This window comes from Trichogramma pretiosum, unplaced genomic scaffold (genome assembly GCF_000599845.2).
Source record: "Trichogramma pretiosum strain Unisexual culture from Peru unplaced genomic scaffold, Tpre_2.0 scaffold43, whole genome shotgun sequence".
Lineage (NCBI taxonomy): Eukaryota > Metazoa > Arthropoda > Insecta > Hymenoptera > Trichogrammatidae > Trichogramma > Trichogramma pretiosum.
The window spans coordinates 568566-591990 of record NW_019640864.1 but is presented as its reverse complement, the minus strand read 5'-3'; the positions used below and the strand labels follow the sequence as shown (position 1 = coordinate 591990).

At 45.7% G+C, this 23425-nt stretch overlaps 1 protein-coding gene across 6 annotated transcripts in view; it reads left to right on the top strand.

The window, feature by feature from the left end:
- Positions 1-23425, top strand: part of LOC106649638 (serine/threonine-protein kinase tousled-like 2) — a 41426-nt gene that overhangs the window by 12394 nt on the left and 5607 nt on the right. For 2 of the 6 annotated variants that reach the window (XM_023457540.1, XM_014367130.2), the window contains exon 1: positions 6880-7598. The exons of 3 other annotated variants lie outside the window; for them this stretch is intronic. In XM_023457540.1, coding sequence (XP_023313308.1) covers positions 7194-7598 — 405 coding nt within the window. In that variant the 5' untranslated portion in view covers positions 6880-7193. Of the gene's footprint in view, positions 1-6879; positions 7599-20385; positions 20664-23425 lie in introns of those variants that run through there. One more of the 6 variants, XM_014367131.2, reaches the window with a different exon arrangement.

Sequence of the window (23425 nt, the reverse complement as noted above, 5' to 3'; positions counted from 1 at the left end):
CTCTTACCCAATGCGCGCAAAAGAAGTTTCGCTTCCAAAATCCGCGGCACCGTACATAGTCGCGATTTACACAGCCAGTCGCAATGACCTCCGCGCGGTGCATTTAGAAAGTATTTATGCTCCGCACTTATATAGACGTCGGTTACAAATCTTCGTGCACTCGTCTGTGTGTGTCTGTGGCTGCGAAGAAACTATTTTATTGGTTAGCGCGTTCTCTTGCGAACGTAAGCCTAGCTGTGCGTTGTGGCGATTTACACTTCTCTATTATATACGATGCCTTACTATTAACACGATAAATAATCATTATGGGCGTTAAAAGTCGCCGTATAACGAGAAAGACGATGTTTTACTTTCGTTCTTTATGTATGTATAATGTTACCGCTAATGGAATACTCCGAACGACTCGGAGAGCTTTAGACTTTTTTGTGCGTCTTTTGAGCCATGTTTTGTTAGAGGGTATAATATGCCAAACGCACTCGTCACCGCGTCAAAGGGTAGATTTCGGTTTCGCGCCCACGAGACGACGCTTCTTCTCTCGCGCGAAAATATTGTTGTACGAACGACGCGCGCACAGGTTATCATCGTTGCAATAATATATTTACGCAAGCTCGTTAAAGATGCACACGGCGTTACGCGATGTTTATTCAAAATTTATGTACACGTACGATATGTATGTGCACTCGTGTGCGCGAGACATTGAATCTGCTACATTATAAAACGCGCCAGCTCCTCGCGTACGTATAATTTTTGTTTCGGTTCGCACACAGCACCTCTGTTATCTTTCGTCGGACGATAAGAAGGCGCGCACAAAATGTGCGTGTGTGTCTGTGCTCGTGCTCCTCGACAAGCGTCAAATTGAAAGCTAATGTGTTTATTTGTGCTGTACACATGCCCACGTCTTTGTACACCCAATCGAGTCAAAGACCTAAATTTTTTTTTCCTTCTCCCTCTCGGCCGAGCTGCGCCATGACGACTTACTTTCACTAATTTTCTCGGGCATCCGCTATATGTGTGTGTGTGTGTGTGTGTGTGTGCGTATATCTGCGTGCGATACAAGTCGAATTTCCGAGATTTATATATAACATTTTTATTTTTCACGCCATGACCGATTTCGCAGCACATTGCGTGTAACGGTTTTTTTAGAGGAACCATATGTATATCGCACACACAAATAGTCTCGGCAGTATACGCACGGAAGGTCGTTCATTTGCACACGTGTGCTGCAGTGCTGCTGTTAAAGTCCCGATCGAAAAGAGGCTCAACATATTAACTCACACACATACACAGGTAAAAAGGCCGATGTTCACCCGACATCATCGTGTTGCAGGTATGTTATAGGTATGGGTGTTCCACCACACACTCACATAAGCATGGCACAGCTCTCTCGGGTGCGGTGAACGACCTATGGTCTATACGCGTAACGGAGAGGCATAAAGGAGTCTAGCAGCTCTCGGGTGCTTGTGTATGTTTGTGGGTGTGTATGTGTGTGTCTCTCTCTCTCTCTCTCTCGACAGCCCGTGCGGCGCGCAACGTTCTGTGTAACCGTTGCGCCTATACACGTTCCGCCATTGCACTTTTCCATCGGCCGCCACCGTCGTCGTCGTCGTCGTCTCTCACTCTCGTCGAGAGCTGCCACCTATTTTTTTTTCTTCAACTCGACCAGCTGCTCAACCACGAGAAACGAGAGATACCTGCAGAAGTAGGAGTACATATAAGAGAGGTGCACGATAGAGAAAGAGAAAGAGAGAGAGAGAGAGAGAGAGAGGCGAAAGCCTAACCAACCAAACGCTTTATATCAATCTTTTATACATGGATGCAAATCGCAAATTGTGCTCGCGCTTCTCGTTTTCCCCGCGCGCGCGCGGGCATACGTATAAAGACAATTGCCATCATCGCGAAAATCGATTGCACTATTGCGATAAGAGAGCAGTCGCGCGCGCGCCGGCCTTTTCGAGTATATCACCCGGCCGATACATACGACTTGGATAAAAAGAAAGCTCCGCCGCTCTGCACGTTGCTACTTAGAACTATAACTTGGGGTATTATGCAATAGGTGCACTGCAGCTAATACAGCGTATATAGAGCTCATATTAGAGACCAGTGTGCACATTTGACGCCATTATGTTTTTCCGTGTGGCATTTATTACGCAACGTATCGCAGTGCACACACACACACTAATACGTCAAGCTCTTCGATGCAGCTTATTTACATCGATATATAAAAACATTATTCCATCCGTCGATTTGACCTTGCGACGTTCTATTTAATCCATCCGCGACTGCGTACATCGAAAAGTTTGTCAACCGAGTTCTCGCGCTCTAGTATAATCGGTTTTATGCTCCGAAAATTTACCTTCTTTCCGCCATCATCGTCATCATCATCACCATCTTTTTACAAGCGAAAGAAGATAGAAGATCCTTTGTCAAACTCGAGCATCTTTTTCCATTCTCTTTCGGATATGAAGTATTATTATACGACAGGCGAAGGCAGGCGCGCGCGCAACAAGAGGCTGCTGCTACTGCTCACTTGCCTGTGTGTGTGAGTGTGTATGTGTGTGACCTGACAAACGATCCATCAACGTTATAAGCCCGATTCGCTGACGTTTGGATACACAGATCTACTGTATCGGTTAAGCAATCGTCACTCACGCACGCATTATATGAACTTCCACCACTCGCGTACTTATACGATCGTATCGAGGCGCGCGCTTATACACACATATACGTGTACGATAGCACATAATATGAATTTTTAATGACTCGACGACGCTGATATGGAAAGAAGAGTTTTAGAAGAAAAAAAAACTAAATCATGATCGTCTTTGTGTAAATTGCTTAGAATGGGCGTGTGTGTATAGATTATGTGTGTATGTTTGTGTGGAGTATATATAATAGTCGTGCCTCACGGCTACACACAATTGCGCAACGATCGTTATAATGTCAACTCGGCGCAAGTTATAAGAAGAACCAATATTTTCTCGTCTCATTTACCGGCCGTCGCGAGCGCGCATTGTCATATTTACGACACACAGAAAGAGAGAAGATAGAGAACAGTCGAGCTTTTCCGACTTCTCGTGTGTGTATGTCCAACAACAATGTAAGAAGCTAAAGCTCGTCTGCGAAGGCGAGCTTTCGCTGCGACTGACGCGCCGGGGGTTAATTCAAAAGACGATTGATCGAAATGCGGCACAACTCGAGAGTATATAGATTATTTTGGGGCAAAAGATAAAGAGAGAGATAGAGATAGAGATTGTTCGCGAGCAAGTGGTAAATGCCTCTGCGTATACAATAATAGCCGCCGAGTATTCCGAGGCAAGGGTCGCTTTTTGGGCGGTGGGTGGCAGTGGCAGCAGCAGCAGCTCCCGTCGCAACCCCAGCCTAGCGCCAGGCGAACTATAACTAATTCGATATTCCTCCGCAAATGGCTCGCGGGGATTTTAGGTTTACTTAATACGAAGTCGCGCGTATAAAACGAGCTCGTGGTTTACATATACATCGGCAAGCTGCGTCGGCATTGCAGAGAGCAGCAGCAGCAGCTAGCTACTCTACTCGTCGTCATTGCTGAGAAAGACAGCAGCGAGGGAGAGAGAGAGAGAAAAAAAAATTGAAGCTCGAGTCTCGGTCTTTATACGCGCGCTGCCTGGCATTTAGCTTTTTAGTCTCGCGCGCGGCTAGCTCGTGCGGCGGCGGCGGCGGTTCGCACACAAACGTACACACAGACACACGTACTACTCCACTCTCTGTCTTGCTGCTGCAGTGTGTGCAGGCGGCTACCTATATAATAAACGACGACAGAGTAAGAGAGAGACTCTGCAGCGAGCAATGTCCCCTCGGCTCGGCCGCACACGCGCGCGCGCTTAGCGAACTAGCGAGCCTCGTCCCTCGACTCGAGCCGCCTTTAACACACATTGTGCAGCGCCATACTTATACATACAAACACACACACACACACATACATACACATTTAGCATTATAGTCACGGCGAGTGGATACTTTTAAAAGGCGACGTTGCTGTGGTGCTGCACTCGAGAATCTATTTTTGTCCATATATATAAACGAAGGCGCGCGCGACGCGGATGTATCGCTTGTTTCGACTTGATATTTTCTTGCGCGCATATATATCTATAAGCAGTTCCACTTCTCGGGGGCAGAGAAGTAAAGTATATAGAAGAAGAATAAGAAGAAGACCAAACGCAAGGCAGAGCAGCGAGCGAGCTACGCGCGTCTTTTGGTCAGGAGAGAGCTTCATTGAAGTGTAACCCGAACTCTCCTCTCTCTCTCTCTCTTTCTCTCCCTGATTCTCTCGCGAGCCCTTTACACTCGGTTGCGCGGGTGTATACGTATGTATATGCACGCTGTGTATAGTGATCTTTCACCAGGCGTCCCCTCGAGCGGAGCAAAATCCCTCCCCACCCCTTTCATACATATATGTTCCTCGCGTGCTGCGCTCCTCGACTCCGGCGGAGCTTTGGAGCAGCCGCCGCGCGCGCGCGACCGAGAGAGTGAGCGGAGACGACGGGAGAGAGCCGCTGCCGCCGTCACAGGCAACGGCGAGGTGATCATCGGGGCACGTTGCCGCAGCAGGATTGCACACACAAAAGTTCGTGTGTCGAGCTTTCGGCTTTTCTGTAATGATGGCGCGATGTTGCCGTGTAGCCACCGCCGCGCATACAATACAACACTGCTGCGTGTGCGAATCGCCGTGATTCTCCGGAGATTTTAAATTCCCCCACCCCACCTTCCGCTTTTTTTTCTTTTCTTTTAATATATAATACCGCACGAGTGCTATATAGATGAGCGCCGCCGATGCGATGCGAGCGATCGCACACGTACGTTATGGCGCTACACAATATGTGATTCATTACTGAAATATTCCGTTTTATATACTACATCGCATCGATTAGAATATATAGCAAATGCGAAATCCTCCGATGCGATGATTTAATAAGTCGACGATTTGCGCAATGTCACTGCCGTATATACAAACGCTCGCAAGCGTGAGAGTGGCGAAACTGCGAGAGACCAAAACCATCGTAGTTATAGCTAGCAACTATACAACGCTATGATGTTTGCAATCGCTTTCGTTTTAATGTACTCTGGGGTCGCGGAAACGTATAAAAGTGTAATAATGTGAAGTAATGCATGGAGGAGCCTGCGTATTAAGGCCTGCTCGCTAGCTGTTGTCGACTGCCCTCTCGAAGACGAAACGGAGGCAACGTTATTATGTACAAAACGAAAAATCCATAAGTTGAAACCCTATAGAACGACGCGCTGCTGCTCGGGCTAACGTCTGCGATTCTATATACACCCTTTGCGCTTAGGAAAACAGGTTTTTTGCAGCGAGCAGCAGTAGCTCTTCGGACAAATAATAACGTTTGTTTTACATCCGTCGACGCTGGGCGAGAGGAGAGTCGCACTTTCGTGTGCGTATTATATGGATCCTTGGGATCTTTCTCTCTCTCTCTCGCGCTACGGCGCCCAGCCTAAGGATATCAAGAGAGAAAGACAGAGGGCACGAGAGTGAGATCCACCTACCAGCTGGGCTTATTCGCTCGGCATGAGTTTTTCCGTCTTCTCTCTCTCCTACCCGGTCATACACAAAGCGCTCTTCGTCTCCGTCTCTTTCTGGCCGGTGCACGAAAACGCACGTATACCTACTTACTCTTGTATCTTGTATGCTCGCACAGAGACGGCACAGAGGTAGAGTAGTAGCTTACAGGGACTTGGCAACGTGCAGCCGAGTATCCGTTGGTTCGTTCGGGGCACACGCATAAGCAGGCACCGCAGAAGCGCAGGCAAAAGCAAAGCAAGCAAGCAGCACCGAGTCGTGTGCCTAGGCGCATTATAAGTTTGCCGCTCCGCTACTACCCGAGTGCGCCAAGTAGTGTGTTTGCCATATTATACCACTACTACTATCACTCCTCTGTTGCATGTACATACATACATACGTATATATCGAAGCAACACACACACACACACACATACCAACGCACATGCACATGCACATCGAGGCATTCTTTTCCAGTGTTTGTGTGCGTGTGCGCGCTCGCTCGCGTCACTGTGTGCAGTCGTGCTCCGATGTCCGTGTAACACACCGTGTGCTCGGTTTCGCGTATAGCAGTGCTGTGTGCTGCGAAGTACGAGAGACTCTCCGGGCGGCGCGCAAACTCGCTCGCAAGAGAGAGAGAGAGAGACGTTATATAGCGATATATAGCGTAGTAGTTGTTATATATATATCGCATATATATGTAAGTGTATATAGCGTGTACCCACTGCCGCTGACTCGCGCCGCTGCTGCTGCTGTTGCTGCTGACTGCTACTTCTCTCTTTCTCTCTCTCTCTCTCTCTCTCGGTCGGTGTGTAGTTTGTGCCTGCCTCTGCATGTCTGTGTAGTATTAGTGCTGTATATACGCGCCGCCGCGAAATTTTCCAGTTCTCGGCCTGTGTCTGTACCGCGTGGATCTATATTGCCCAGTAAGTGTGCTATACGACACACGGCCAACACACCTTCCACTAGTGAGTATACCTACCCTTTATCTAGGTGGTCGCTCTTTCGCACCGTCGTCTCGCGCTCCGAGTGCATATGTGCGATTGATTCCGACATCGTCGTGCATCATCTCGTCGTCGTGCATATGTGCATGCGATAAAAAAAAAAGAAGAAGAAAAACGTGGGCAAATTGCAAGCTATTGTGTACGGTGGTGCTGTGCGGCGAGACAAGTGTGACTTAGCTGATATATATTACATGTTTAAATGTACGAGTGCGTTTGGAGCAGAGAAGAAGCCGAAGAAGAAAAAGTATTAGCCAGTGACTGCAGCTGAGACAAGAGAAGTCGAAAAAGAAGAAACGCCGAGTGCACTTAGTGTTGAGGTAACGTCGATCATCATCAACATTATCAAAACCTCTTTACGTTAAAGAGGCTCTACTATAAGTTCGGCCGTGAAGCATCAGCGGCCCAAGGCAGCTGAGAGCACGGAAAAAGAGAAGAAAAGGCCAGGTTCTCTGCTGCGTGTGTGTGTTTCGTGTGTATGTGTATGTGTGCGAGTGTCGGTGCGGAGTGTGCGTTGGTTAATACGTGCCCGAGTGTCACAGCATCGTTAAAGCAACGTTAATAAAACGGAACCGACTGCTGCTCTGCTGCTGCTCGCCGACTCCTCTAAATGGAGAGCGTCTCTGCTTCGTCGTCCCTACTAAATGGCTATAAGGCGTAAGGCCTCGTCGAGCAGGCTGCTGGTGTGCGGTGTCGCGAATCATCATCACCACCATCATCATCATCACCACGTCGCCGCTGCCGCTGCCGCCGCTGCATCTGCGTCGGTCGCGGGCATTCACAACGGCGCCGTCAAGACAAGCCTGCAGAGCCAGGCGGCCCTCGCGGCCGCTGCCGCCGTCGCGGTGCACGCCGCAGCGGCCAACGCAGCCGCCACCACCAACAATAACATCAACAACAATAACAACAACAACACCATCGCCGACGCATCGTCGAACGTACGCGCGACGACGACGGCGAGCAAGGCTGCTGCCGCCGTTGTCGTCGCCAACTCTGCCGCTGCTGCTGCTAGCGTCGTGCCCGACCGGCGCAGACGACGTCGTGGATCGGTACGTTGCATTGTCTATATACATATACGCGCACCGAGTATACACGCGTGTGGATACACGATGGTTATTTTTACAATAACAACGCACCGTTTTGGCTTTTTTCTCCTATCTTCTCCTGTTGTTTCTTCGACGACGACCTCGTCTCAGTCTCGTGATCCGAAAATTTTGCCGACTTTACAGGGCTTGGGTCCGATTCGCGAGACTTAACCTGCTGACTGACTATTTGCCTGTGTATGTATATAGTGTGTGTGTGTATATATGACAGCAGCAGAGTATATATGTATACACACAGTGTATGCACACAATACGTGCGCGAGTGCGCGCCTGTGTATGCGCAAAGGTATTTAAATCACGCCACATTATACATTATACGCGGTGCGTACGACGCGAACGAGCGTAAAAATTGAAATAAATATCGATGTAAACAAGCCGGTCGATGAGCAATACGACAAAGAGGCCTTGCGCGAATCGCTCTGACGAAATGTTTTCCTCGCTCGAAAGCTTCGAAAGCCGCCTGCTAGCGAGCTGTCTGCGGACGTTTTATTGGTTATATGCGAATATATTCTGCTGCGACGAGAGCTGCCGAACGCGCACACATTGGAGCAGCAGCAGCGACAAGCATGTAATGACGCTTTTCCACTTGTGTACATACAATGCTTGTGTGTATACAGACACACTTAATATACATACACACACACACAGGTTCATTCGTCTCTTTCTCTCTCATTTCCTTTTTGCTATAAATGTATAATGCGCTGCTTTAATGCTGTACGTTGAGCAGCCGTGTGACTGAGAATCAAAGATGGTGGTGGGTTTGTTGTATTGCAAAGTGGGAGAGCCTCTCTCGCACTTTGCAAGCAAGCAAGAGCGAGGGAGAGAGAGAAAGAGAGAGAGAGAGCGAGAGATGAAAATGAGGAAGTGCTGACGCGAAAAACTAGCACTATCACCGGCGCACTTTCAGCTTATAATTCCATTAGATAAATAATTCTCAAATCATTGCGCTTTTGTATTTTTTTTCGATTGAGCAACAGACCTACCAATTGAAAGTCTCGCTCAGGACAAAATAAAAGAACGACGTATTCGGCGCTCGAATATATCAATCAAGCGTTAGCGTTGTGTTTTATACACTCGAATCTGCAGCATATTATCGCCATCGTCTCTGCGTGCGATTTAAGTGCGATTCCCGAAGAGAGTACAAGAAAATGGCTGAATGTAATACGTTCGTACAGAGAAAGAGAGAGAGAGAGAGAGACTCGGTGAAGATTCACGTAGGTGTTGAGGGCGACCGTGTCTCTCTCTATCTTTCTGCCCGCGATAAAGCCTGTGTGTGCCATGCATATACGCGTCCGCTGCTGCGGCTTTTCTCCTCCTCTCTCTCTCTCTCTCTCTTTCTCTTCTATGTTGTATATATATGCGGACGAGGGGAGAAGAGGTGAATTGCGCTCTACTCTGTATATATGTATAGGATCGGTACAGCACCAGCTGTCTCGATGCGCGCGCACCAATAGCAGTAGGCAAAAAAAAATATAATACTACTTGCTGTGTACACGACGAAAAAGAGAAGAATAAAAAAATATAATGAAATGAAACATTTGCGCGACCGAAAAAAGATTATCGGTTGTGTACGGATATATGTGTTTTGTGATTCAACCGTAGGCAATCGAAAAATATGTATTAAATGCCAGAATTTTTCGTTATCTTTAAAGTCACAATAACAGCAAAGGCACAAATGAAATTAGAAAGTTTAGCTTATACTTTAATAGACGCCTGCAGCGCGCGCGTTAGTCTAATATTCGTTTCTACGTGTGTGTATATGTTACTTCCTAAATACACGCCTGCAAAATGTGTCACGAGAGAAACTTTAAATTTAGCCCACAAAAGCACATAGAAAACTGATATTTGCCCCGTGCGACGAAGTAGGCATATTATAGGCGATTCTGTAGTCGGCTCGAATTATGTATATGGGGGCGCTGGAAAAAAAAGTTAAATCTCAATCTCCTCGCCGAATAAGTGATTATATATCGAAGTGCAGGCGCGTTATTGTTTTTTATTCTCGTATATCAAACTTGCGTGCTGCGATTTTTCATCGAGGCACTTTTCTCGCCTTGTCAATTGATAACACTTTACATGTATTTATACGCGATGACGTTACTCAAGAAAAATCTTTTCCTTTTTTCAATTTTTTTTTTTTTATGTAACGACGTTTGGTTCGATTGCACTCGTCATCTCGGGGCTGCTTATATAGAGACACACATTCCGTGACACACATATTCACAAGCGGCTGCGCTACGCGTAATAATTACGTAATTTAGCCATTGATTTCACCAAAGTCTGAGTCATAGTCTCGGAAAAGAGGAGAAAAAAAATCGCTCCCGAATGGGTTTTTTAATTATCCTCCCGTGAAGCCAGATTTCGGACATTTTTGGTTGGCTTACTCATATGACATTCGCACGTAATAATAAGCATGTATAAACCGAAGGGTCCTTGTATAAATGTGTATTCGACCAACTGAAAGAGCAGCAGCAGCAGCAGCAGAGCTCGTGCTTTGTTCTCGCTGCTCGCAACGGAAAAATCTAATCCAGCTCGTGCGTGTGTGCTTTTTATGCGTGTGTGAGTCTGTAATATCCGTGCCGCTGTACCTGCGCGCACACATGGACGCATACACAAACACACACACACACACATACACATACATAGTTCCGCTCTTTGGCGTGACCCGTACTTCCAACAGCAGCAGCACCGGTGGCAGGCAGGCAGAGCTATATCAGATTCACACTCGAACCAGCTCAAAAGCAGCAAGAGCAGCAGCAGCAGCAGAGAGGGCCGGTGCATGCCTAGTTTTATACACATGCATACATATATACATACACAGACACACGGAGCGCTCGGAGCGACTTGTGTCTATCTATCTACCTAACGTAGCAATGGCTCTAGCTTGCTGCTGCTGCTGCCATTCTCTCTCTTTCTCTCTCTCTCTCTTCGCGTGTATTGATCCTTTCGATGGTAAGTGGGCACATAGCTTCCTCTACTGCTTGTATGCCTCTCCCTCTCTTTCTGGCTTCAGAGAGTCTCTCGTTCGTTCGCTCTCTCTGTTACTACAGCAGCAGCAGCAGCAGCAGCAGCAGTAGCAGCACCACTGCCGTTGGTGGTGGCTCTTTTCCCGAATATGTAAACGTTTGAGAACCGCTGATTATGTATGTACGTGTGTATGTGAAAATAGCTTCTCCACACACTACCCAACTTTGCACTCTGCGTCTGTGTGCGAGCATACACATACACATACGATGCAGGTTTCGCCGCCACAGAGAGAGAGAGACTTGCAACGTTATGCGTCTCTCTCTGCCGAGTCTATCTGCGGGATTTTACGATAGGTCCGCGTGTGTAAGGTCGATATTGGGTGTGGTTGCTTTGAAATTGTTTTTTTTTTTTTCATCCTCTTTTCCTCCTCTTCCTTCTCTCTCCTGGTTTCCCTGAGATAGATCGTCGAATAGTTTTCTCGGTCCTCTGTATTGGCGAAAGCTCTCGAGAGCTTTTCTTCCGCCGCAGCCGAGAGCTTTTTGGAAGTATCTACTTGGTGGATAGCTCATGCTGCTGCTGTTGCTGCTGCTGGGGCCATCGAATCGTTCGAGTTCTCTCAGAAAAGCAGCAGCAGTCGTCCAGGTGCGTGTGTCTGCGTATGTGTGTGTGTGTGTGTGCATAGCTCAATGGCCTCTTTCGCATTTCCTACATTGCACATACACACGGGCGCGAACGCACGAAACTCTCCTTCAGCGGATGTGCGCTCGGAGCTTATTGTGCGCCGTGGTACGCGGACGAGCTTCGATTTCGTCATCGCGTATGCACTCGCGCGTTTTAATCTTGCGTACGATATATATATGTTGGGTGGTACGTGTCTTCGACGCCGTACATACACGCGCATAAAACGAAAACATTCGACTCCTCGGCACAAGCTGCGTGACTAATTATTTACTACCGGTTCCAAAAGTCTTGACTCTCTCTCTCTCTCTCTCTGCTATTCCGAGTCCCCGTGGCCGTGTGTCCGCTCCCTGCTCTCTGCCTTTATATGTATGAAAATGTATCGCACACGCATATAAGCGGTTGCATATACAATATATATATATACGATTCGCGAGCCTGGTCTGGTGGTGGTGCCATGTTGTAGTTTTGCATAAAAGGCCAGGCAGCAGCAGCAGCAGCGACGAGAAAGACACTGCACACAGAGAAGAAAGCGACGCAACACCGTATAAAGAGACCAGCCTGCAAATATGTTTCTCTCCCCCTCTCTATGTAGCCTCATGCTTTTTGAGATCATGCCATTTTTTCGTCATCACTCGAATCGAAGTAAATTTTATACTCGGTAACAGATTACTTCATGGGTTTAGCAAGATCGTTTGTTCCCGTATACTATAATTTCGTTATTGTTGTTATCTTTAATTTTTTTAATTTCTTCTTTTTTTTTTTTTTTTTTTTTTCATTAGAATTATTAATGGTACGCAAATGTGTCGAAACTTTCCATGAGCTAATCGAGCGAACGATTCTCTCGCTCGGTCGACACGTGACAATTATTATAGGCTACTCGTGAGCGTGTATATGTATGTGTTGTTCGGCGTGTTTGCATTATCTGTATAATGTTAATTGTTAACGCTACAATCCGGGGTGTATTATATTGTAACGCTCGCTCCAAATTCAATAATAACATCACACGTAGGCTCGGATTCTTACCGAGTATACGATTCATTTATATATATTTTTTTTTTTTCGTGCGAAAAATTGCGTTCAAGAAGGGGACACACAGATCGCGTATTATATTATACGCGTACATATTACATTGTATATGCTTTATATACACAGACACAGGGCAACGTTTCATTTTAGTTTGTGTTGAAAGAAAGAGAGAGAGAGAGACGATCACGGAAAATTCCTCTTTCTCCTTCTTTTTCTCTTTTATACAGCTTTAAAGATCGCATGTGTGTGTGTGTGTGTGTGTGTATGTGTGTATCGAGGGAATGAAATGGTTGGTGTCGGTGCCTCGAAGTTGCTTCTCCGTTATGATGGGTTCACCATGGCATGCACACACACAGATAATATACACGCCGGAGAAGGCAAAAGCTGAGAACGCGAAATGTTTCTTCGTGTTACACATATAATACGACCGATGTGGCGTCGAGGCACGATAAAAACGCTTCGCTTGTGCGTACAAAATTGACAAGATTTCGCTCTCTTCCAAATACTCGTAATTTGTGTGCATTATAACGCATTGTGTATACAATATAAAAATTATTATCTTGCGCACGCGACGCGCGCCATTAGCGATTGATATGACCTTAAAACTACTTGCGGTTCGGAGTCTCGAGCTCTACATACATATATACGGCTGCTCGTGTGTACATACATATAATACCCAACAACTATGTGCACCGTGTGTGTACGTGTGTGTGTGTGTGAGTGGCTGCGTGTGCAGTGGCAGGCACATACATCTAAGCATGTTTTGAGGTTAACACTTTTAATATTTTAATGCGCCAGCGAGGCAATCCGTAGCGACTTTGTATTGGAGGAGTACATGTAACGCATACACGTACGTATCATTACATCGTCGACACAAAGCTCCGCAAAGAATGTCTTTTCCTATATCCTCGGCGCGCGGCCGTATACGCGTACATATTTTGCAGCGGCCAGATATTATAGTAGATTCGCTCGTACACATATATCGACGTATATTAAAAACACATATGTACGCGCAAACATACGTACATATCAGCAGCGTGAAATGAGTAAGTAGATCTCTCATGTACATAAGTGGTAGAAAGTTACGAAAGGCCGCGAACGAAAGTCGCGCGCGTGTGGATACGAGCGAACGTATACGAACGAGCCTTTTGAGCAGATAATACAACTCCGCACCGACGTCGTGTGTTGCGCCAAGTTGCAGCAAAGGCGCGGGTCGTATTATATTATACGGCCCCGTATAATATACTAATACGTGTGCATATTACTGTCTCGTACAAAAGAAGCAACGTTCGAATCGGAGTCGAATGGTCAGCGGCAGCGCAGCAAAGCCATGTGTGCGCCGCGCTCTGCTCGCAAAGAATGAAAAATGTATTGTCGCGCGCTGCGTATAATAATGATGGCATCGTTGTCGTCGTCGTATAAGTCGTCGTCGTCGGCGGCGGCGGCGGCCACATTGGCCAAGAGGCATCATACCGTTGAATAATCCAAGTTATAGACCGAATGTGCTACGCGCGTTTCTCGCCTCGCTCACACATGCACACACCTTTATACATGAAACATTTAACGCACACTGAGACACTGACCGTGGCTACTTATAATAGAACGTGAACGCGTTTTACGTATCGTATAGTGCGTCGTCGTGTATATAGGCACGAGGCATCTCCCTCCGAGCCGAGACGAGAGGATTTTAAATTTAAAAATACACATCTGTCGCCTAAACTTGTCTCTCTCTCTCTCTCTCTCTCTCTCTCGGAGATTCGCCTCTTGTGTATGTGTGTGTACACATCTTGCGTATTATACCTTTCGATTGTATCAACACACAACGTGTACACCCAAAAATACTTGAGAGAAAAAAGAGCTTGTTGCATGGATGCCTCTCGATGTTGCCGTTGCCGTTGCTTCTTGCGCAAAAAAGAAAGATGGACGCTTACTAGTCAGGTCCGTATAGTAGCATGAATATAATTACAAATTGTCGCGTTCGAAGTAATACACAATCGATGTGTATGCTCTGTGTATGTGACAATGCGACGACGACGACTATAAATACACCAAACTGCTCGAATCGATAAATGGAAATGTCGTCGTCGCTCAGCCGTTGAGTCGAGATATAGATAGATGTGTATAACAATCGCAGTAAAGTGTATACGGAGTCGAACTGGCGATTATGTACGACGCGAGTATTTACCTTATAATGCAATATTATTATATACGTAGCTTCGTGTAGCTGCGTACAAAACTGAAAACTCGATGCGCAAAAAGTATAGAACGAAAGGGAAAGAAATTTCATGTATAAAAGAGGAATGTGCATACGTATGTTCTGTTGCGGCTGCGTAGGAAACCGGTAAACGTGTTATAGGCTCGATTTTCTATGAATCGACAAGCGGCTTTATAACAAAGAGAGTGCAGAGATACTGCACGAATAACCGGTCTTTACTACAAATTATTAATCAACTTATTTATACGATTAATAATAAATGTCTGCACGCGTTTGAGCTTTGAAAAAATATTGCACGTTCTATATGCGCGTGCACCAAGAGTGCATCAGCAGCGTCAGTTCATATATGTATGTATAGTGACTGGCTACACTGCATCGAGAGCCAGTGCGCCTCGATGGGAGAGAGAGAGACGCGCGCGGATTGGGAGTATCGCGTCGCGATGCATGCAACGACACACGATCTTCTTGCTGCTGTTTTTGCTTCGCTTCGTGTCCCCTTCGACGTGTATGCGCCTGTGTCTGTGTACTATATAAAATGTTCACTCGTTCTCTTTTGGTTCTGCGCTGTGCTGTGCGCTGCGCCTCCACATAACAACCGATGTATACATCAATAGCGCAGAGAGAAGACTCATGCGGTTGCATTTTTATAATTCGTACATATACACGTATATTGCGCATATGCATATTATGTATATAGAGGGCACGCGACGAGAGGAGGGCCGTCGTTGCCGACACATCTCGCAAGCTGCAGCAGCGGGCCGTCGTCGTCGACGTCGTAACGAAACGGATGTGTGAATGTGGCCGAGTAGTTCGCGCAGGCAGCATTACATCGGCCTATCTGTATACCGCAGCTTTTGCTGCACCCGCGCGGCTGCCCGAGCCATGGGCATATCAATGACAATGTCATATTATTATGCGCTTAAAACAAACATTTAAGATACGAAAGAGGAGTCTTCCGATCGTCTAAATCGTACATCGTAACATCCGTGTTTGCGAATTTGTATTTTACGCGTATACAGCGACAGAAGCAACACGGCTACGTTATAAATTTATAACCTGATTTCGTTTCCAGCCAGAGAACTTCTCTCTTTCTTTCTCTCTCTCTTCGTCGGTTTAATACACGTCATTTCTCGTTTCGCTTACTCTATTATATGTATACCTATATATATTTATACTCGAACGCAGCCAGTGTAAAGAAAGAGAGAAAAAAACATGTCCGACCGTCAAGAGCTGCTGCTGCTGCTTATTCGCTTGCTTATAGCTGTTATAAGCACGATCGAAAGCTCTCGTTTTTCGAAAACAAAGGGGGTAAACGGGGGGGAGTGGGGGAGGGAGATTGAAAAAAACAAAATGAAATAAACGATCGATATGGCGAGGCCACCGCGCGCGATCGCACGCGCCAGAGACTGATTGAGATAAAAATTAGGTTAGTCAAAAATGCCTCTGGCTCTCTCGTGGCAACCGCAACTCGATTCCCGCGAGAGAGCGAGAGAGATCAATCTTTTTTTCGCACGTATGCACGTGTATAGCTGCTGCGCCACTGCTGCTGCTGCTGCTGCTGCTGCTGCTCGCACCATGGCTGGCGCAACGGCGTTACAACGTCAGCTAGACGCTGCCACCGCGCTACTATATGCTACATGGCTACACTTTGATATAACGTACATATATATACATGCAACATCGTGCCACTAAAACTACCTCGAAAATGGCGTCTATATACGCATTAGTGCTAGTGTAGCTCTTCTCTCTCTCTCTCTCTCGCTCTGGCTTGCGAGAGAGACAGAGTGAACGAGCGACTGGAAATCCTGGCCAGGCGAGCAAACCACCGCAGCAAAGCGAGAGAAGAAAGAGGAGACTCTTACACGCGGCATATATATATGTAGGTGCACTTTTTACGTACAGTACGGTCGGGCTGCGCGTGCATCTGCCCGCGTACAAAATAAAAAAAGAATTCAACCAAACATGTCCGCGAGAAGAAGTTTTCCACTCGATACGTTTAAAACGCTTTTTAATAATTCGGGTACGATGTGTGCGACGACGATCCATCTCTTTCTCAGATAGGGAATGTTACAATACTTACAAACGTTTACACGTACAGTTATAATATAAATCTTATCAGGTGTCGAGAGAGGACTGCGTACTTGGAGCAATTAAATAATAAGCTCGACTCGATACTAGTTTCCTTTAATTTTTTTTCACCAGACTCAGTCTTATCTATCATGGCTCGGCCCCGGTGTCTTACACGCCCGAGGTGGCTCTTCGCTCCTTGATTTCTTACCTCGTCTCTCTCTCTCTCTGCGCACGATGAAAAAAAGCAGCAGAGGCACGTCGCTCATACGTACATATAAACCAGGCATATTAAAACGGCATTAGTTATACAAGGACACGCGAGCTAGCTCTTGTAGTGTAGCAACTACGGCGGTGCGGCGCGGTGACGACGATGACGACGTGTTTTTACCGACCGCGGGTGCACGAATTTGCGCCTGCTGCGAGAGAGTTTACCTCGGCAATTCGCGCAGATACGAGCACGGCAGAGAGTCGCTTTTCTCTCTCTCTCACTCGCTCGCGCAGAGCAACAGCAGCAGCATACCGCTCGTCTTTTTATGCGCCTCTCTGCGTGCCGCTGTAAGTGTGTTTCGTCTGTGAGCGAGTGGGTAAGGCCGATCATTGCTAAAGTCTGTGCTTTCGTGTATACTCGCGCACAACTTTGGCGCGTATCAGGTTCCTGCTTTATCCATCTCCTGTGCCTGGCCTCTGCCTGTACTGTGCCCGGGTTCGTATATACATTGCTCCTATTACATACTGACATGCTTTTCCTTGGACGACGACTACGACGAGCCAAGGGGGATGAGCGCAGCGAAAAACATTCATTTTGGCGCTCGCGCGCGCAAGGCCTTGAGGTTGCCGTTTAAAAACGAATAATTGCATTGCCTTGTAGTCTAGCAACATGGCAAGAGTGTTGTCACCAGTTAAACAACATTTTTTCCATGGCTTATTTCCCAAAATTTCCTGGCCTCTGTTATCTCAGTACTCTCAAAGGTAGAATCGAGCTTTTTTAATGAGCTTTACAAAAAATCCCAGTTAATCGCTTTTCAATCGGCTCCTGACGCAATATAACGATCGGTCGATTTCGCCTAGATCTGCGAGGCGTAAGTTAATTAATAATAATGTGTACAAAGTGTAAGCAAAAGCGACATCTGATGGATCGGCTGTCGCTCTTTATACGTGATAAACTTGTAAAGCTGTTTGCTAGTCATCAGTAGCCAGCAAGCACTATATATGTATAGCCTACGACGTATAACGTTTTATCGATTCCGCGAGTTTGAGTCACAGAGAGGTAGAGAGAGAGAGACAGCATATAATAAAGAAAAAAATGTTCCATACACAGCTCCAAGGGAATTCCTCGTGTTCGTTTCGTACGGCGAAACAATATGGCGATCTTCGACTTCTCTTGCAAGGGGGAATGCGGCTGCTGCCTCTTGTACAGCTGAAAGTTCCATTTTCGCGCTCGTGTCGTGACTCCTTCTCGTGCGAACGGTTTTCGTAATACCTAAACGCCAACGAAACGAAATGATTCAATCGACGCGAGTATAACGTTGTATCGACACACAGACCCAAATCTCTTGGTGTACAACGTATCGATCGCTTACTCACACATCTATAGGTATACGAGTTCATCTTTTCTTCCTTTTTGTACGGGGGTGATAATTTGATCGTTTGTCTTGACGCGGAGGAAGTTGCCAAACTGGATTAGTTATGGACTTTTAGAGAAGCATCTATGAAGAGTCAAACACTCGTTTTTACGAGTAAACCATAAGCTAGTTAAATTCCGTCCATTATAATGCTCTACACGTAAATAGATATCGATCAAAATTCGAGATCCGTTAATTCTTTGTACTCGCGTGTAATTACCCATTAGTCGTGCTCTATGCGCGGTTGGATTTCACCTCGGAACGCTGCAGCCCACACCGACTTGTTAAAAAAAGACTCAAACGTGAAGCCGATACATACTTGTTTGTTTTCTATAGGTACATTTTTTTACCAATAAAAATATTCTTAACGCAGTTTTTAAAATGGAGTTCCATGCCTTGTATAGCCTCGTCTCGTTACTCGAGTTTCGCAACGAACGAATACGAGAAAATATACTGTTGACACTTGTCATTCCTCGAAATAGTATTCAACATCCGGCACGATTTATCGCCGGGCGTTCCTCGTCGAATACGCATTTTCATTAACCATCATGAATAACAAACGATTACTATAATTGATTATAACTATTATTGAATATATAATTTGTTTATTACAATTGTTGATTAAAAATTCCAATTCTCTTTTTTGTTGCAGGTGAGTGTCAATGTCTATACCAACATAATTGGATGCGTGAGTCGATCTATTCTTATGGTTTTTTGTTGTTTTTTTCTGCCTTCAATTAACTTTCGTTTAAAACGTTAGCCGAGATTATAATTCATAAATGCGAAAGAGTGTGTGTGTGAACGCGCCGCCGCCGCCGCGTGGCAGGTCGCACGTTGTTGCCTATATGTATACATTATATTATCCGAGCGTATTGCGAGCCCGCATACACACAACATATAGTGTAGCTCTGGCTGGGTCGAGAGTGGGGAGCAACGTACGCGTGGATCTATAGCGAGAGAGCGAGCCGAACAGCTGATTCAGTGCCGGTATCTCGTGAATGCGATTTCTTTAGCGCGACGAGTGCGCGCGTCCGTGTGTGCTGCCCCGTACATTGTGTGCGTGCGGGCTGTCGTATGTGTGCGTTGTTGCATGTGCGCGCGCCTCTTGCATTATTGGAGGTGCGTAGCGCGCTTGTGTGTTCGTAGTTTTGAATTGAACTCGTATAAAAAGTGTGTGTGTATAGTGCGTGAGTGTGTGTGCTTTCGAAGAGGTTTCAATTTTCAACTTTCAATGATTCGAGTGTTTTATTCACAGTCGTCACGCGCATATTATTGTGCACATGAGTGATGAAGTCCCCGCATTCCGCGTATCAACGCTTTAGTGTTCAATTCAAAATCACGTAATATACGAGGCCGAAAAAAGAAGCTTTAATTTAATATATTTGTCTCTCGAGCTGATATTACTCGCGCTGTATAAATAAATGATTAAACATTTATTTTCTTTTTTCTCGACGTTCGAGGGTTTTTGACCCGAAAGAGGTATCTTTACTGCACTTTATTATTGTTGCACTCGAAAACATTCAAGGACTTAAACGGCTCGTACAGGAGAGTTGCAGAATGTAATATTCATACGCCAAGTGCATCGCGGCGCTTCTGTATCCGATACACTCCACGCGATACGTCTCCATTTTTTGCACTGTAGACAAGTATAGCACGTCGCGTAAGATTTTTCTTCTTTCTCGATTGTCACGACGCAGCAAATTCTGATGACTCACGCGTGCGCGCTCTCGTATAATTCCTGTAATACATGAAAAAAAAGTTCGCCTATCGCCCAGTCGGCCACCACAGCTCACTTCATTTCTCGTTCTCTGTCTCTCACCTTTACATCTCACTGTGTTTTGACTACATCATATACAGCAGTGCTGCAGTTCAAAATCTAATATGGCCGAATTTCCGAGAATCTTGTCACTCGTAAATACTCTAGTAATGGTGTCGCGAATCAATCCACGATATTAGATTTACGTAGCTGTTTACCGTGTGCGGTCACTATTCGTGCAGCTCCGTAAACTTGTTCTCTCGGAAGCGTCTGCTAGACATCCTCTTATGGACACAATAGCACAGTTGCAGCGCTTGGAGTAGCAGCCACACCAGTGGCGGCTTTTCTTCGCGTTGTTGTAATACAACCTTCTAGGCATTATTTCCATTATATCTGCGTGAACCGTACACTTTCACAGTCGTTCGATATCTTTCGAGCGTGTATCATCTTTCGTAATGTAGCCACCAGTGCCGTGAACAGTTTTTCGGCGCCAGGAGTTCTATCTCATAGACGCCTGTGCGGCAGTCTTGGACTCGTACAGTGCAGATAATTGAAATACCTTCCGAGTTCGGGTGTATTTTGTTGCTTATAAACATAAAATGGTGTTGCTTATCAACGGTGTGTCCCGAAGGAGGCGACCTTGGTTAAAGAGGTCGGCGCCTTCTCAAGGCAAGATCGTGAGTATATTGGTACTTTTCAATTTTTGATTTATAAAAACAAGTTCACTGCCACCGAGAAAGAGATAGATAGAGAGATGATAGGTGTTGGATCTTTAATCGGACGGTGGCAAGTTGTATGAAAACTGCCAACAGTTGGCGTGCGCGCTCGTGTTTATCTACATATAATATACGATATATATAACTACAGACGGCGGCGAGTGGCGAAGCTCGACTGAATAGACAGCTCCACTGCGCCAGAAGTTCACTCTCGTGCTGCCGACCTCCCTCTCCGCGCGCTGTGCTTCCTATATGTATATATATATATGGACGCATCCCTTCCATTTCGCAAAGTGTATCGCGTGCGCGGCGTACGTGTATATACCGACTTTAACGAACATAGGTATATAACGTAAGGTTAATGTAACGTAGGATTATAGACTATGTGCGCTCTCGCCTTTTTCCGAGCCTCGTATAATATGTACACTTTTGCGCGCGACTCTCTCCCCGCGCACTCGACGAGGCACCCCTTTGACGAAGCTCAAAAGTTTTTTGCTGTAAAATCGTGCAATTTTTTTTACTGCACTTTCGTTCGTATAATTGAAGTTTTTTAATTTATAACTATATAGAAATGCAATTAAATTTTTTTTCTAGTTTTTTTTTACTTTTACTTTTATAATTTTGTTTATAATTGATTCGTAAGATGTATTTTTTCTGTCTCTATTGCTTGACGTGCCAGAAAACGAAGCCCCGGCGAGTCTTCTAGTGGTCGCTCACCCACTTTTTCTCATTTGTATAATAGCAATATCGTTCACGCTTCAACTTCCAACGTGATCGTTATCTCTCGGACGGATTTTGCGCTATACGTATTTAATGCGCGCGTGTGTATGTGAGTAAGCTCGCGCTCGCTCGAATATGTATACGGCTGAGAAAGTACAAAGTATCTCTATATATGTATTTATGTATGTGCGTAAATATGTGTGTGTGTGTGTGTGTGTGTGCGTTTGTGACGCACATCATAATCGTCTACGTGGCTACGTGTATTATACTTGTCGAACATATTCACAAAATATATATGTAATGTATAATGTACATAGATGCGTATATGTAATTCATCACGTGCCCGCGTGTGTAAGCGTCGCGAGCCACTTCGTGCATTCACTCGTTTTTGCCATTCGCACTCGGTTTATACAATATATATAATATCGTCAACCATTCGCCACCATCGGATTTCACGGATATGGTATAATTTTTTCCTTTACTTCCTTTTTTTTCTCCTTACTCGAAAGTATACCTGCATCACGTTACACCGTGATCGACGTCGTGACGAAGTCTCGTTGCGGCTACACAAGGCATTGGCTGCTCTTTTCGATCATGTTAGCTCTTATGGCTGGATACCCTCAATAATTCACTGACTTTTCCTCGTAAAGAATGAAAAGCTCACGGTGTCTGCATATATACGGCGAGAAGCTGCCGCACTCTAATCTCGCCCTTATCGCGGTATATCTATATGCATTGTAGGGTATATGGGGTTGGCTTTCTCTCTCTCTTTCTCTTTCACACTCGCTCTCTCACTCTGTCTTGACGCGCAGTATTGATTTTCTGCAGAGAATTTACCTGCGTGCGTACATGAGTGGGAAATCTGGTGCAAGTTTAACTGTTCATTTGTTCAGTCTCGCGCGCGCGTTAGCCCCTGCACACCCACGCACCCAAGAAATATGTGCAGCTCAGGTCTTTTAATTTTCCATTAGCGAGTAGCAAGTCGTGTATTCATTGTCTTCTAGTTAGACTTGACATCTGACACATAACAGAATTATGTCGGAATTATATCATTGAAAAAGAAACCCACTCGATTTCGAGAAAATTCGATGATGCATGCGCCCATCATGCGGATAATCGAATAGTCGACGTATTATACGTTACACGCGCACACATACACCTAGCCGATATGTATACGTTTGCAAGCGACCGCGAAGAAGCGTCGAGTACATAATTGTGCACGAACATGCCTGTGCGCGCCTTTCTTTTCTCTCTGCCCCTTCTTCCACTTGTTCTCTTTGGCGTTCGAAGTCTCTTGTGCAGTTTTACGATCTGATTATCGTTTTACTTTAACCGTCGCGTATTTTTTTTTGCCGTTCAACGGACAAAATATACGCGCAGGCAGGAGGAAATAGAAAGTTTACCGTTTTCGTCAGGGCTACGAATCTTATGCATTATTGTCGGCGACGCGGCGTCCATCACCCCAGCCGCTTTCGGGTTAAAATTCAGCGTCAGAATCGACTTTGTTAAACACGTAATATACGTAGCTTATGTAGCGTAGGAGAAGTCACCTTGTATAATTATTATTATATTGTTGATATGTAGATCACTGCGGCAGCCAAGCTTATAATATGTACACACGATAGTTATTGACGTGTATTAAAAGGCACGCAGTCAACGAGCCGCCCCTGCGCGCCTTTACTTTACATGCATGATTTTCAACGATTATTGAATGCTCGTATACGGTAAACGCGTTATAGCTATACGAAAACGTTTTAAAAGCAGTTCAGCAAAGCCTCCGAATCGCATAATGACCGAAGCAAAAAATTCCTCGATAATAATAATGGATATGCGTGACGCTTGTGCGTTCTGTATGCACATATGTCTATATCTATATGAGCGTATGTGAAGTTTACTGGCTCGGCGCATTTATCCGCATCCCTGTATTTTCTCTTGGATCTGGATATATAATACGCCAAGCTCTCTCTCTCTCTCTCTCTCTCTCCCACCCCCACTTTTTTCAT